The following is a 15,896-nucleotide window of genomic DNA, read 5'->3' as shown; positions in this document are numbered from 1 at the left end:
GGCAGAGTCCATGTGGAGGGTTCTTTTTTTTTTTTCTTTTGTCTGTTTTTGTTTTTTCTTGTTTTAAATCTATATAGACTATACAAAGATCAGAAATCTACACAGATTGGTTTGTCAGTTCCGTCTCGGGGAATCATCTTCTATTCTCGTTCCTCTCGCTCCAGCTGAACTCTCAGGCGTTGCGCATTTTCACAGCCAAATCCTAAGTGTGGTCTGTGCAGGTCCCCTCAGCGGCTACCGGAGGGGGCGACGACAGACAGACAGGTAGGCAGACACAGACAGAGTGGTTAGGATGAGGCAACATGAGGGGAGGTGGCGAATCAGAGGCAGGTTAAGGTCAAAGGTCAAATGGGAATAAGACTACCTTTAGGTTCGGTTCCAGGTCCAGATCCAGCTGCAGGGTCAGACAGGAGGCTGGGGAGACAAGGGAGGGTGGGTGGACGAGACAGCCGAGGACAGAGGACATCCGGAGCAGCCAGGAGTTTGTCTGCAAGAGAATGACAAAAGAGTAGCATGCAGCATCATCCCATCAACATTTTATAACTTGTATACAAATTTTCCAAATATGTTTGCAACCCAATAAGGTCTTGGCTAATCTCGAGATCAACTGAGTTAACAACCCGACAACGCCACCCTGGGAATACATCATGTTATTAATTATTACTTTGACCACACAGGTAAGATTCACAAAGAATTAACAGAGACGTGGTTTTGAGTTGATAAAAAGAGTTTTCTTTTGTTTTTAATCTCCTTCAGTGATGCAAAACATCACAAACAATATGACACAAAAGAACATAAAACTGAAGGAAGATTGTTCAGTGTCTCGGCTTCAGTGATTTTTAAATAATTAAAAACATACTAAGAAGAACCTAGAAAAAAAATATAAGGTGGAGGGCTTGACTAAAAAAAAAGGAAACATACGAAGGTGTCACACTTTTAGGTTGGCATTAAAATAAAACACTGCAAACAAAGCACACTAAAATATAAAAGAACACACAAGGGAATAAATAAGTGAAATCACACAGCCACCTTTTACATGGTAAAGCACAAGGCCACCTCTGTATGAATCAGCCAGTTTTAAAATGTAGTTACACAAAAACAAGCCTCACAACCCTAAAACAAGCTACAATCTTTGGGAAAATGTAAAACGAATTAAGAATATACTAAAAAATATAAATAATAAAAGATAAATACACTAAAATCACTGAATAAAATTTAGCACTGAAACCCAATAAAAGAAATTAAAAACTCAAGTGAGTTTCAACAAGCACAAAGCAGCAGTGGCAGTCACTGCTGCAAAGACACAAACACAGGTTAGACAATCTTGCTGTCTGTGTGTTGCTCACTGAAACACTACAACAATAGTAAAATTACCTTGGCTGTACAACACCCGATCAACGCTCAAGTTGACCGACCGTGGACACAAACACGGACAGCGAGAGAGAGAGAGAGAGAGAGAGAGAGAGAGAGAGAGAGAGAGAGAGAGAGAGAGATCGGCTGGCGCGCCGCTACCCGCATTTATGTGCCGCTAATGGTGCTGATTAGGAGCCTCGCTGCAGGTGCGTGACCGGAAGAAGCGGGGACGTTACTGTTAGAATACAGCGGTGGTGGGGCAGACCTAACCTGCCGGTTACATATAGAATGTATCCAACACCTACTCTGTTCTGTCCAGCATTAGTGTTTCATAGGCTGCTCTATTCAAATATGCTGCAATGAAAAAAGCACAGGACTAATGGATCACACTGACATGGACAGACAGACAGACAGACAGACAGACAGACAGACAGACAGGGACAAAGGTCAAAGCTCTAGGTGTTAAAGGAGTATCTCATTGTTCTTTAGCAGTGGGTCCAAGACTTCAACACAGATAAACTGTTGTGTCCGTAGTCACTTGTCTCCATCTAGTGGACAAAACCAGCCATTGCACCCACCTTAGGAAGTAACAACGACCATCAGTCCTACACTTACAAACCATTAAAAAGCAGTGATTTTGACCTCAAATCAAATGGAAATGCAATCAATGGAACCCAATGACTATTGTTCGCAGAAGTAAAGTGTTTTGGTTTTGTTTTTTTTTGTTGTATTCCACAAAGGGCCGAGTGGCCGAAGGTTTTCTTTGGAGCTGAGCAGCAGCACAACAGACTTGACTCATTTCATCAGCTGATCCCAGTCTTCAGACAGCTGATTGGTCAGACTGCGTGCTCTTGATCGGTCAGAGGAAAAAACCTGCAGCCACACGGCCCTTTTTGGGAATAGTTTGGACGTGTGTCTGATAGAATGAAATGCATTCTGTGGCACCTGCCCCCCTTTCTCTCTGTCTTCAGCATTTACTTATTTATTTATTCTTTTATTCCTTTGTTTGTTTGTTCTTGTAGCTGTTTAAATGATTTGTTCATCCTCATGTCTGGTGATCACAGTTATCCATATATCATTAAGGAATGTTTCACATGCAGTATTTTATGTCTGCCCTTTTCCTGCAGTAGCTTTAACAAGACTTCAAGGAGTGTAGTGTAGAAAAAGTATTTCTTTAAAACATGACGGTAAACAACAACACAACAACAAATGAGTGAACAATAAAGAGCAATGGCTGTCAAAGCGGATAAGTGGTCTGGTGTAATAGTCAGTACGCTTACGGGACCCAAATGATTATTTTCTCCCTGTCTTCTGCTCTTATGGCTCCAATGTTTCACGGGATCTCGAGCGTTTCTCCATACAGGCCTGTAACAGTCTCCAAACCGCTCACTTGGCGGAGGAGCGCGGCGATGAGGAGGACACACACGCAGCTGGCGGACAACAAGTGCATCCCTGCGACTCTTTCAGATCCTCAGTCGGCTCAGTTTGTTTTGGGGTTTTTTTTTGACTTTTTCTTTCTTTTTCTTTTCTCTTTTGGAGGTGGATGAAATGGAAATGGTCCAAGCAAAGCCTGTGTTTCTGGAGCACTTGAGTTCAGACTTTGCTCTTCTCCCAGCGTGCCTTGTGCTCCCCTACACGCGCTAAAGGCGACCAGACATGGTCGACGCGACATGGTGAAAATGTTGGTTGTGCATATGACAAGTGAACATGGGTCTGTTGGAATAATAATGACGCACTTTCACACCTGATAGAAACCTTTGGCTCGACCTGTCCAGTACAACACTCTTCTGCTGAATGTTTCATTTCCATATTGATGCTTTAGTTTGGATCTCACACAGTAAAGTGTTTGTGTGTCTGTCTGGTTAGGACAAGTCCTTCAAGGCGTGTCAAAGAGGACTACGCAGAGGGCATCATTTCCTTGTTCCCATTCCTGGCTGATCCTGGGGGCAAGTCTGGCTCTGTAAGTACATTAAAAACAAAGTCTAATCGATTCATGGCTCACTTTTCACTGATCTCTGTGGGTGGGAATCTGGCATGGAGACTGAAGTTTGTTCAAAAGGAAGCAAAGAGGAACAAAAGAAGATCCTCCGTCAGTCAAACGCTGACAGGTATGTGATTTTTTTTTCTTTTTTTTTTTTGATTCTCAGTGGTGACATGATGAATAATTATATGTAGACTAATGAATAAGCAGTCTGGTCAAAGCCATTTCCTGTCTTGGTATATTTTTGTATTTCCTCTTCTGCTTTGTGTTTAATCTGTCTGAACTGAATAAAATCAGCCTCCTATTTGTCTTGTGAGAAAGCAGCATGCAGGGTCATCCTTGCAGTTTCCAAGTCTTATTTCTTAAATACTAGGACACAATGCCATATGCTTGAACCAGTCATTGGTTCAAGTTTCACCACTGTTACAGGTGGTCCAAAAGCTGATGGAGACCCCTTTATTGAGGAGAACTGGTCAGTCACAGAGAGCCTGTGTCGTGAGGCTGCAGCACTAATGAAGCATACGTGGCCTCACACAGACAGGCGAGCTCCAAGACCTGGTTCAAAATGCTGAATCCACGACTGAGGTGGAGAACGGTACGCTGGAATAAAAGTGTTATTGTAATGATTAAGTGTCCTTAAAACTGGACCGCTTCTGCAAAGCTGGTGTATGCGCTATGAAGCAAAGCATAATTTCTTTAAAAAATAATTAAAAAGCTTCAAAAATGTAACTAAGACATTGGCAAAGAAACACCAAAGTCAAATAGCCTACAGCTGGCAGACATTTGACCCCAACAGAATGATAATGGGACCAGGTAAAATGTTGTCTTTAAGTGTGATGGACTGGGGCAAAGAGATGGCTGACTCTCTTCAGGTACCAACTGACACCAAGGTATTAAATGTTAGATGGGCCAAACACCATGGAAATATGTATCGATCGGGTTTAGTCGTTTGTGTAAAAGTCTGTTGTGAGATTTTTCACAGTTTTTCACAAAATCCACCATGTTGTTGGAAAGGATGAGCGGTTACTGTTGGTTACATTTGAGCTCCAAACAGTGTGTCTTGATGAGCATTTCAGTGCGTTTAAAGTTTTTTGTACAACAGATGGACCTCATGTGGTTGATGTCAAAGAGCTTTTGTGTCACAAAGCATTCGATGTACAGATGTCATACAGTCGTGATGATTCAAGTTTGTTTATTGTCCCACACTGTTTCCTGTGATCTAATAAGTGTGCACAGTAAGCTCTTTAAAGCCCATGTGTTGGATTGCATTTTTATTTTTATTCACATGTACTACTGTTTATTTTTAAAACAGAGGCCAAAATTGTATTTTTGATTGTACAGAGGCCACAGTTTTATTTTCTTAAAATGATATTTGGGACAGAAAAAGTTGAAATGTCATGTTTTGATATACTGCACATTTTGATCATTTTAAGAATAAAATGTGCTTGGTTGTTCACTCATTTGTTGTTGTGTTGTTGTTTACCGTCATGTTTTAAATAAACATTTTTGCTACAAAGGAATAGTTTGGACGAGCCTCTGCTCGAATGAAATGCATTCCGTGGCACCTGCCCCCCTTTCTCTCTGTCTTTAGCATTTACTTATTTATTTATTCTTTTCCTCCTTCATTTATTTATTTGTTTGTTTGTTCTTGTAGCTGTTTAAATGATTTGTTCATCCTCATGTCTGGTGATTACAGTTATCCATATATCATTAAGGAATGTTTCACATGCAGTATTTTATGTCTGCCCTTTTCCTGCAGTAGCTTTTTCAATGTTTAAACCTTTTGTTTCTCAAATAAATGAGTTGAAGAAAAGACAGTGCCTTTGTGTTTTTCACTTTTTTGTAACCCTTTCTATGTCAGTCTTATGTTAACAAGACTTCAAGGCGTTGTCCCAAATCAGCTGTCTGAAGACTGGGATCAGCTGATGAAATGAGTCAAGTCTGTTGTGCTGCTGCTCGGCTCCAAAGAAAACCTTCGGCCACTCGGCCCTTTGTGGAATAGAATAAAAAAAAAAAAAACCCAAAACACTTTACTTCTGCTAACAATAGTCGTTGGGTTCCATTGATTGCATTTCCATTGGATTTGAGGTCAAAATCACTGCTTTTTAATGGTTTGTAAGTGTAGGACTGATGGTCGTTGTTACTTCCTAAGGTGGGTGCAATGGCTTGTTTGTCCACTAGATGGAGACAAGTGACTACAGACACAACAGTTTATCTGTGTTGAAGTCTAGGACCCACTGCTAAAGAACAATGAGATACTCCTTTAACACCTCGAGCTTTGACCTTTGTCCCTGTCTGTCTGTCTGTCTGTCCATGTCAGTGTGATCCATTAGTCCTGTGCTTTTTTTCATTGCAGCATATTTGAATAGAGCAGCCTATGAAACACGAATGCTGGACAGAGCAGAGTAGGTGTTGGATACATTCTATATGTAACCGGCAGGTTAGGTCTGAAGTGGACGTCTGCTAACGAGGTCCACGTCCCTCAGGTTGTCTCTGGTGTTGAGGGAAACCTGTGCTGCTCTCGCTGTGGTCACTTGTCTTGGATTTTGAAGGTTGCTGTCTCCTTCCTCATGTCTTAATACGTCAACAAACAGTTCAAGTGTTCTCAGCCATCAGGAATTAGTTTGTGCTCGCTTGATTCTCGGTTCAGCTCGATGTTGTTGAGTAAAATGAACCATGAAAACACAACATGAAGTGAAACAATCAAGATGATATCTGATATTTTAACAGTTATCGGTCTCCTTGATTTCTAATAATCTGTATCAGCCCTGAAAAAAACGTATCGGTGGACCTCTAGTCCTGATCTGAGAGACACAACAAACACTCACAGCAACATTCAGCTTTGATTGGAACAAGATCCAGAATTGAAATCAACGCACAGCTGAAGGTTCAAGTCCACAGTGTTTCCACAGTTTAATGATCACAGCTTCCATCTTTAAAGGACTGGAAGTGGAAGAAGTTCACAAAGTAAATGAGGAATCTTTTCAATCATTTTCAACAAAGTTCATTGATCAATTTATTCCAATAACCTGAAAGACTGATGTGACTGAGATCCTGCACAGACTCAAATGATCTGTTCAGCAGTGTTTCTCTAACAGGAGGAGACTCTCCCTCCTACAGAGGACACAGAGACACTGAGGAACCAGGCCAGGACGAGATCCTGAGCCCAAAGCCAGGATAAAGAGGTTCAGTGAATGTGGTGTTGAAGGTGTGGAGGTGGATCAGTGAGTCAGAGGAGACACTGTAGAAGGACAGAGTGCCAGCAGGACAGTCCACATACACTCCTACTCTGTGAGAAACAGAGGAGGAGGAGGAGGAAGAGGAAGAGGAGAAGATGGGTGTTATAAGGCTATTGTGACAGACAGAGTAACCTTCATCATCAGAGCAGTAAAGTCTCCAGGACTGATCATTCCATCCAAACACACACTCTTCACTGTCTCCTTTCCTTCTGATTCTTCTGTAACTCACTGATACAGATACTCTTCCTCTACACTCGACCTCCCAGTAACAGCGACCAGTCAGACCAGTTCCACACAGCAGCTGAGGCCACCAGTCAAACCTGTCTGGATGATCAGGATATGACTGATCCTTCTCCACATATGTCATCGTTCTGTTGTTGTCAGACAGTTTGATGTTTCTGTTCACTGTGTTTGTGTCCAGTTTGAGTTCACAGGAATCTGATGGAGAGAAGAAGAAGAAGAAAACAGCTGCAGTTATTGATCCATCATCTGTTGATTGATGGACAGTTTGATGATGACATCAGAGATGTGAATGAGTGATGTCACAGTATGAAGATGGCTGAATGTGCTCTGCTTTGTTTTCATCAGTCAAATTAAAGACACACTTACACTTCCTCAGACCTGGTCTCAACCATCGGACTCCAGCAGGCTCCACCCTGAAAGGAGGAGGGGGGTCAGAGCAGCACCTCCTCTTTCAGCATGCAAACATGGACGTTACATCACTCTCATACACACAAACACAACATGTTGATCCGGCCTGCTTCTCCCTGCTGCCCCTAAACCTCTTCAGCTCTGCTCAGACACTGACAGCGACACTGATTCTCTCTCATCATTAAATCTGCCTTCATCAGCTCATTTCCTCATTTCAATCTGTTGCTGACTTCTATTCTAAGCTGCTTCACTCATTGATCGCTCTCTTGCTCTCCCACCTGTGATGATCAATAATCAGTCTGACTTTGTCTTCACTGAACAAACCAACAGAGCTTTAATCATTGATTATTGGACACGGTTCTCCTCGTCATGTCCCATATGTGACCATGCTTCATGTGTTCATTAGAAGTATGAATACTGTCAATAAATTCAATATCTGAGACAAGTCATCATGACTCTGTTGTGTGGAAATCTTTTCATGTCAAACTTCCTGAAGTTCACCAGAACAAGAAGAGCCACTTGATGTCTGCACATGGAAATATTTACAAGCAATGTTTGCTGTGAAGACCATGTTCAGTCCAATTGTTCTCCACTGATGAAGGAACAGTCCAACATTTTGAGGAACACACTTGAATGAAGCATCTCAAAAGTCCTGCTCTGTTCTGTGGTTGTCATGCAGAGATCTGTCCAAACTGCATCAATTATGACCAACAGGTCATTATCATGTTTGTTCCTGGAGATGTTCTCCTTGAGACCTCCAACACAAATATGTCCTTTTCATGTTCAACCAGTGTTTTATGTTGTGATCAAAGGACAAAGGTTTCCTACATGTGTGATTGTTCATGTCTCACTCACATCCACCATCAACCAAAAAGACAGACAACATGTTTCCAGCTCTCCCTCCTCTTTCACACTGACTGACTGTGGCTGCAGCAGCCTCTTCATACCTGAGAGGGTCCAGTCTGCAGTGAGGATCCTCCAGTCCAGCAGACAGCAGCTTCACTCCTGAGTCTCCTGGATGATTGTAGCTCAGGTCCAGCTCTCTCAGATGGGAGGGGTTGGATCTCAGAGCTGAGGCCAGAGAAGCACAGCCTTCCTCTGTGATCAGACAGCCTGACAGCCTGCAAACACACAGAACAACACACATGGAAGATCATCTGAGGGTCCGGCTGTGTCCGTCAAATCATTGCTCTCAAAACGCAGAGCTCTGATAGGATGAGCAGCATCACGTGGGAGAATTTACAACACATAATAATTCTCAACAGTTTCTGTGTTTGAGGTCAACGACTTCACACTCGACACTTCACTTCCTGAGGTGCTCAGCGACACCTTTGTGGTAATTAATCATGACTGAATCAGGAATAAAGCCATGTCCACTAATCAAAATCACATGACAACAACACAGAAATGAGGATTTCCATCTCAGCCAGACTTCATGAATAAAAGGAACATTGAGAGAAAAAATCTGCCAATCAATGCATGTATGTGTCAAATGTGTGGACTTCTGAGGTTAATGAAAGACGTCAACACTTTGACAACAAACAGTAACTTGATCTGACCTGAGAGTTTCCAGTGCACAGTGTGGACTCTCCAGTCCAGCAGACAGCAGCTTCACTCCTGAATCCTGCAGGTTGTTGTTACTCAGGTCCAGCTCTCTCAGACTGGAGGACTGGGATCTGAGGACTGAGGACAGAACTTCACAGCTTCTCTCTGAGAGGTTACAGCCACTCAGTCTGAAGAGACACAGGAAGGAAGCAAACAGTAAGTTAGATATCAGAGAATTTATTGATGAATAAACTTCACTATCTCTGTACTTACAGAGCTTTGTTGGAGGCTTTGACCACTGGCAGCAGCTTCAGAAGAGCCTCCTCTGAAGCAGAGAATTTCTTCAGGTCAAACACGTCCAGATCTTTTTCTGATGACAGTAAGATGAAGACCAGAGCTGACCACTGAGCAGGAGACAGTTCATCTGTGGAGAGTCTTCCTGAACTCAAGGACTGTTGGATCTGATCCACCAGAGAACGATCCTTCAGTTCATTCAGACAGTGGAACAGATTGATGCTTTGCTCTGGAGAGGAAGTCTCTTCAATCTTCTTCTTGATGTACTCAACTGTTACCTGATTGGACTTTGAGCCACTTCCTGTCTGTGTCAGCAGGCCTCGTAGGAGAGTCTGATTGGTCTGCAGTGAAAGACCCAGGAGGAATCGGAGGAACAAGTCCAGGTGTCCATTTGGACTCTGTAAGGCCTTGTCCACTGCACTCTGGTGTAGCTGTGTTAGTTCATGTTGTCTGTCTATAAAGACTTTAGACCACCAGGAGGTTGCTTGTTCTTCTGACAGCAGATTGACTCGAGATTTGATGAAGGTCAGATGGACGTGAAGAGCAGCCAGAAACTCCTGAACACTCAGATGGACGAAGCAGAACACCTTGTCCTGGTACAGTCCTCTCTCCTCTTTGAAGATCTGTGTGAACACTCCTGAGTACACTGAGGCTGCTCTGATATCGATGCCACACTCTGTCAGGTCTGATTCGTAGAAGATCAGGTTTCCTTTCTGCAGCTGCTCAAAAGCCAGTTTTCCCAGAGACTCAATCATCTTCCTGCTCTCTGGAGTCCACTGAGAATCTGACTCAGCTCCTCCATCATACTTGATGTTCTTCACTTTGGACTGAACCACCAGGAAGTGGATGTACATCTGAGTCAGGGTCTTGGGCAGCTCTCCTTCCTCTCTGGTCTTCATCACATCCTCCAGAACTTTAGCAGTGATCCAGCAGAAGACCGGGATGTGGCACATGATGTGGAGGCTTCGTGATGTCTTGATGTGGGAGATGATTCTGTTGGCCTGCTCCTTGTCTCTGAACCTCTTCCTGAAGTACTCCTCCTTCTGTTCATCAGTGAACCCTCTGACCTCTGTCACCATGTCAACACACTCAGGAGGGATCTGATTGGCTGCTGCAGGTCGTGTGGTTATCCAGAGGCGAGCAGAGGGAAGCAGTTTCCTCCTGATGAGGTTTGTCAGCAGCACATCCACTGAGGTGGACTTCGTAACTTCAGTCAGGATCTCATTGTTGCGGAAGTCCAGAGGAAGTCGACACTCATCCAGACCGTCAAGGATGAACAAAACCCTGAACTCTTCAAACCTGCAGATTCCTGCTTCTTTGGTTTCAGGAAAGAAGTGATGAACAAGTTCCACCAAGCTGAACTTTTTCTCTCTCAGCACATTCAGCTCTCTGAAAGTGAATGGAAACATGAACTGTATGTCCTGGTGGGCTTTGTCTTCAGCCCAGTCCAGAGTGAACTTCTGTGTTAAGACCGTCTTCCCAATGCCAGCCACTCCCTTTGTCATCACTGTTCTGATTGGTTCATCTCGTCCAGGTGAGGGTTTAAAGATGTCTTCTTGTCTGATTGTGGTTTCTGGTCTGTGTGGTTTCCTAGATGCTGTTTCAATCTGTCTGACCTCATGTTCATCATTGACCTGTCCAGTCCCTCCCTCTGTGATGAAGAGCTCTGCGTAGATCTGATTCAGGAGGGTCCGCTTTCCTGCTTTAGCGATCCCCTCAAACACACACTGGAACGTCTCCTTCAGGTTAGATTTAAGTTTACGTCGACAAACTGGAGCAAAACGTTCTGAATGAAGACACAACAAATAAATCAATAAGTGATTGATAAAGTTCAGATGAGAATTTAATGTCCTTGTCTGAACATATTTTGGTCCATCTGTTGAGACATCAGTGAATGTTCCACTGATCCAGCAGTTAAACCTTTAGAGAAATCCTCTTACTGCTCTGCAGACGCTCAGCCAGCTCCTCCTCCTTCATTCTCCTCAGGAAGTGCTGTGTGATCTTCAGAAATGCCTCTCTGCTGCTCCTCCTCTGCTCCTCATCCTCCCCCTGACTCTCTAAGCATTCTGGGTCATCTGGACTCAGAACCGTCTTGATCTTCTTTAGCTCGTTCCTCACAAAAGAGACAATGTTCTCCTCAAGCAGCTGGAACAGAAGATGATATGAATGACACAAAGTGAAATCATGGAAGCAAACATCAGATCCATGTTGGACAGACTGACGGTCCACTGGTCTAAAAAGTGCAGCATGGAGATTATTGTGAACAGAATAGATGTGAAAGCAGCTGTTGTACATGTACAGACCATAAATATGGAGTCCAGTTGAGTTTGATGCTGCTGGGCAGACTGACCACTGGGAACCTCTGAGCTCTCCTGGTGGACTCTTTGGAGGAATCATGAAAAATTAGCTCACATCATGTCCGTCCACACAAAGACAAACACCAGCTGAAGGTCCTTTGAGCTGAAGTGTTGATTCCAACATTGAATCAGATGGTTTCCACTGACATTAAAGTGTTGCTCGTACTGCTGATCCCACCGTGAATCAACAGTCCAGTCTGCATTTCTGTGCAGCTTTCACTTTACTGTGTTGGTTCACCAGCTTGTCTGGTTGAGTCCCTCCACTTCTCATTGACCCCTATAATACTGTGGACAGCATCACACAGCTCACACAAGCTAACTGGATGCTACCTGTCCAGCACAAATTGGCAGTGAGTCACAATAAAGTGAGTGAAACATGAGAAAAGCAAAGAGAGAAGCAGAGAATACTGGATCAAAGCGAAGCTGAGGGTGATTTCACATCCAGCTGTGTTTCAAATGAAAGCTGGAACGTTCTTCTCTGGACTACATGAAGGAAACAGGTGCAGCTGTTGCTCATAGAAGTTGTTCTGGCTCTTTCTTTTATTCTTGGACAACATGTATTTGTTCTTGTCCACTTGTTTGACACACAACACATATTTGAGCTTTGTCTCCTCTCTGAGCTCCTGCAGCCTTTAGTTACCCATAACACCCTTCTCTGCATCAGACGTCTTCACAGCGGCACAACTCCAGCCTGATGTGAGGCGCCATGATGCCGCCGTCAGTGTCGTTCTTGACTTTGTGAATCCATCAGCAGCATCAGTCACAAACAGACTGTGTGTTTCCTCAGACTCTCTGTGTTGCTTCATTCTGTGTTTCACAGCAGCTGATCTCAGTCCAGCTGTTATCACTGACATGTTTGTGTTTGTGTTGTCACATGACTGAAAACCACAACATGTTGATTTGATGGAGGAACTCAGTGGAATCAGGGTTAGCCTTCGTTAGCATCTGTTAGCCTCAATCAAGTCACTGTTTTATACTCATGCAGTCATCAGTCAGAAGGTGTGTGTGGAGGAAATGTTCAACTGGAGTCAAGAGTTGAAGACTGGTTATACTGGGCAGCTTCCACATGTGAGGATACAAACGAATGAGAAGAAGAACAATGCTGAAAATAAATAAACAGGTTTCAAAAACTTCTCTGATAAATAACAGTTCAAACAAGAATCTGTAATATTTTAATGTTATCAACAGTTTACCTCTTTGCAGCAGACGGTCGATCTACTTTAAACTCAATGAGGCAACCCATTGACCGTTCACTCTCCAAGGACACACAGCTGGGTCCAGGTCCAGGTTCAGGTCCAGGTCCAGCAGAGGCTGGTCTCCCATAGATCCTGTCAGACACAGAGGAAGATCACCAGGGATGGAAATTGACAGACTCAGAAGCTGCTGGAGAAACTACTTTGAAAGGTCCCCACTGGATTTGTGCTGAAGCCTCATATTATCCTCAGCTTTCAGTGTCCACATTTGGACATGTCAGTGCTGTTTAGGGACAGCCTGGACAAATGTCCTTTAACACTCATCTAGCTCCAACCTTCATCATCATTCTAGGACAACATGAACATTAGAAGGACAACTGGTCAGACTGGATTTAATGAGCACAAACATCAGCAGTGGACAACATGAGGAGGACATATGGACATTTCAGGTCAAATTGTCCAACACGAGTTTAATACTGAGAACAACTTACTGTCTGTCAGAGACATGTTGCTGTTTAAAATTAAAGAGGCCATCCTTTGACTGGTCACTCTTGAAGGACACACAGCTGGGTCCGGGTCCAGGTCCAGGTCCAGGTCCAGGTTCGGGTCCAGGTCCAGCAGAGTCTGGTGGGTCCTGCTGCTCTGGCCTTCAACACAACACACACAGAGCTTTGAGTGTGAATAATGATGGTGGAGAGATTCGAGTGCTCTGACATGGAGACGAGTCCTGGACAGTCAGAGATCCTGGGCTCACCTCTGAGCTTCGGTCTGGCCGTCATCGTCCCCACACAGACTGGTTTTAGAGGGACGGACTCCCTCCTCTCTGTCCTCACACCGATTCATGCTGCTGAACTCACGTCAGCTCACACACACTTTGATCTGGAGAGGAAACACAAATCATTCATGTGCACATCAGCTGAAATCATCCTTTCATGGTTTCTCCTGTCCAAATATCAGCTGCTCCTCCTCTGATTGGCTGTTATCTCGTCTTTCATATCGGTGTCAGCTGAATGCAGTCAGACAGCAGTGTGAGGCCAAGCTGCTGTACTTCTATCAGTCCACTAGATGGCGCCATGAAGCTGCAGTGAAGTGAACACACACTTGATGCCTGGACGACTGTTGACATCCACTGACACACACTGACTGAATCTGACAGGAAGCTTCAGTTTGTGGAATATTCAGTAAATTCAACATGACTGAAAGTTTCTTTACGGCTGAACGATCCTCGATATTAACAAAGTGGTCGTGACGTAAAAGTGGACCGACTGTGACAAATTGTCTCCAGATGATTGTGATGGACCTCAGCTCGACACGTTCGACAGGTTTCACATTGAGAATTGTTCTTTACATTTTACTGCATTCGTGGATTTTACATTGAATTATTCTGCTGTTGTTCTTCTTTTGCACAAAACCACCATCACCTTTGCACTGCCCTCATTCTCACTGTCTCAGGTTTTGCAGTATAACTTGTATATTACACTCATACTGCACACAGTACATGATTATCTGTGTATATGTGTATGTATATATATGTACTGTATCATCCTGTAAATCTAATGTAGTTTTCCTTTTTATTTCTTTTGTGATATTTTTCGAAACTTTGCTCTGTTTCAGTGTTTTATTCTCATGTCAAATCTTTGAATATATTTGTATCCGTGTTCTGTGTGTTCAGTGTGGAGGAGCTGTAACTGCATTTCATTGGTCAATCCTGTTCTAAAGACAATGAAGCTGAACGTTGAACCCTGATAAGGAGCCAAAGTCAACAGAGGCAGCACGATGATTAAACTGAGATCAAAAACGAAGCTTCACTTCACACAAACTAATGTGACAGCAACAAATATTAGATTTCACCTGTGAGAACAAAGTCCATCAGAACGGCTCCTTGAACAGTTAGATTACTGGATTATTGTATCACTGATGGGTAACGAGTACTTTAATGTTGGAGTTGGTCGACGTGGAGCAACTTTTAACTGTTTTATCGATTTTAGGAAGTTTAACGGACTGATCATTTGTATTGATTTAAAGTCTTAATTTGAAAAGTCACAAAAAGAAGTAAAAGTCAAATATTTATGGAGTAAAAATAATCAAACAAAATACAAGTACATCTAGACTGTACTTAACTGCAGTACTTGAGTAAATTAGTTTCTTTCCACCACTGAGAGATCCTTTCAAAATAAAAGCCTGTCTCAATCAAGCCCTCTCAGGTCATATTAAAAGAGGAATCTTTGATTTGATTCTTGATCACATTGAAGCACAAAGTGAGAAAAAGCAGCGACACTCGTTGCTGTTGGAGGAGAGTTCAGAGCTCTGACAGCTTATTTAGTGACACAGTTCCAGATTGAATTGAGAAATAAAAGGTTTCAGCTCCTCACAGCCCTCTGAATGCTCCTTCCTGCTGTCTCCACATCAACTATTGAGGATCAACTCGCTCTGCTTCTGCTCTTATTCCAGCGTTTACACTCACAAACATCCACACAACATGGCCGATGATTTTAACGGAGCTGCTTTCACCTCCTTCGTCCAGAGTTCACAATTAAACTCAGAGTTTGGAGAAACGATGGACGGAGCTGCAGATCGATGCCATTTGTGCTGAAGCTAAGCTAACGACAGCTTGACTAAAAAACACCTGAAACGAGTTACTTTACCTTCAGCTGGAGCTTCAGAGGAGAAAACAAACTGCGACACACCGAAGGCAGAAAGTGAAAGTAAACTTTAAACAGTCATCCAACTGGAGAAACCGGTTTACACCAACAAAAGTGATCAAACTGGCTGACAAGCCCGAATTTGCAGGTCTGTTTGAAGCTGCTTCGTTGGTTTGGGACACTTCAGCTGCAAAGACAGCTGGTCCGGCTGCTTCTGCTGATGATCGCAATCAGACGACATGACAGAGTCGGTCAGTGGGTTATTTTAGCTTTTTAGCAGCAAAAGGAACGGAGCTGCAGACGTCAGATGGAGTCAATGGACTTCATGATATGAACCAAAGATAAACAAAGCAATGAACAGCTGGAAAAGACCCTCTCCTCTTAGGAGACTTGGCTAAAATGCTGCTTTACTGTGACTCTATAAGTGATTGAAGTGTACAGGTTTGTGAGATTTGGGTTCTCATAAAACACACTTGTGGCCGTCAGATTGGACTTTTGTCCAGTGTTGTCAGGAAGGAAGCATGTTAGCGCCATTGTGTCTTCCACTGGAATTCATTTCTGTGTTAATGACTCAGGATGATGAGACATCTTTGCTCTTTCTTGTCTGTTACCTCTGAAAGAACATTTCTGCACCCCGAGTG

At 43.3% G+C, this 15,896-nt stretch overlaps 1 protein-coding gene across 1 annotated transcript; it reads right to left on the bottom strand.

Moving 5' to 3' along the window:
• Positions 1–6,448: 6,448 nt before the first annotated feature.
• LOC143316076 (NLR family CARD domain-containing protein 3-like) lies at positions 6,449–13,456 on the bottom strand. Its single transcript, XM_076723791.1, has 10 exons — positions 13,368–13,456; positions 13,178–13,260; positions 12,614–12,731; positions 11,367–11,445; positions 11,004–11,208; positions 9,043–10,849; positions 8,784–8,957; positions 8,172–8,345; positions 7,183–7,229; positions 6,449–7,011 (listed from the first exon to the last, which is right to left on the bottom strand). The coding sequence occupies exons 1-10, from the start codon at positions 13,454–13,456 to the stop codon at positions 6,449–6,451; spliced, it is 3,339 nt and encodes a 1,112-aa protein (XP_076579906.1).
• Positions 13,457–15,896: the final 2,440 nt, after the last annotated feature.

This window comes from Chaetodon auriga, chromosome 23 (assembly GCF_051107435.1).
Source record: "Chaetodon auriga isolate fChaAug3 chromosome 23, fChaAug3.hap1, whole genome shotgun sequence".
In the NCBI taxonomy this organism is placed as follows: domain Eukaryota; kingdom Metazoa; phylum Chordata; class Actinopteri; order Chaetodontiformes; family Chaetodontidae; genus Chaetodon; species Chaetodon auriga.
This window is presented reverse-complemented; position numbering and strand designations above follow the sequence as displayed.

Bases quoted from the DNA above. Each gene is read 5' to 3' on its own strand.
- LOC143316076 (XM_076723791.1), bottom strand. From the start codon at position 13,456: ATGAATCGGTGTGAGGACAGAGAGGAGGGAGTCCGTCCCTCTAAAACC. The intron at 13,261-13,367 runs GTGAGCCCAGGA...GTTGTGTTGAAG, and splicing joins GGCCAGACCGAAGCTCAGAG to GCCAGAGCAGCAGGACCCAC. The intron at 11,209-11,366 runs GTCTGTACATGT...CTTCTGTTCCAG, and splicing joins AACTGGACTCCATATTTATG to CTGCTTGAGGAGAACATTGT.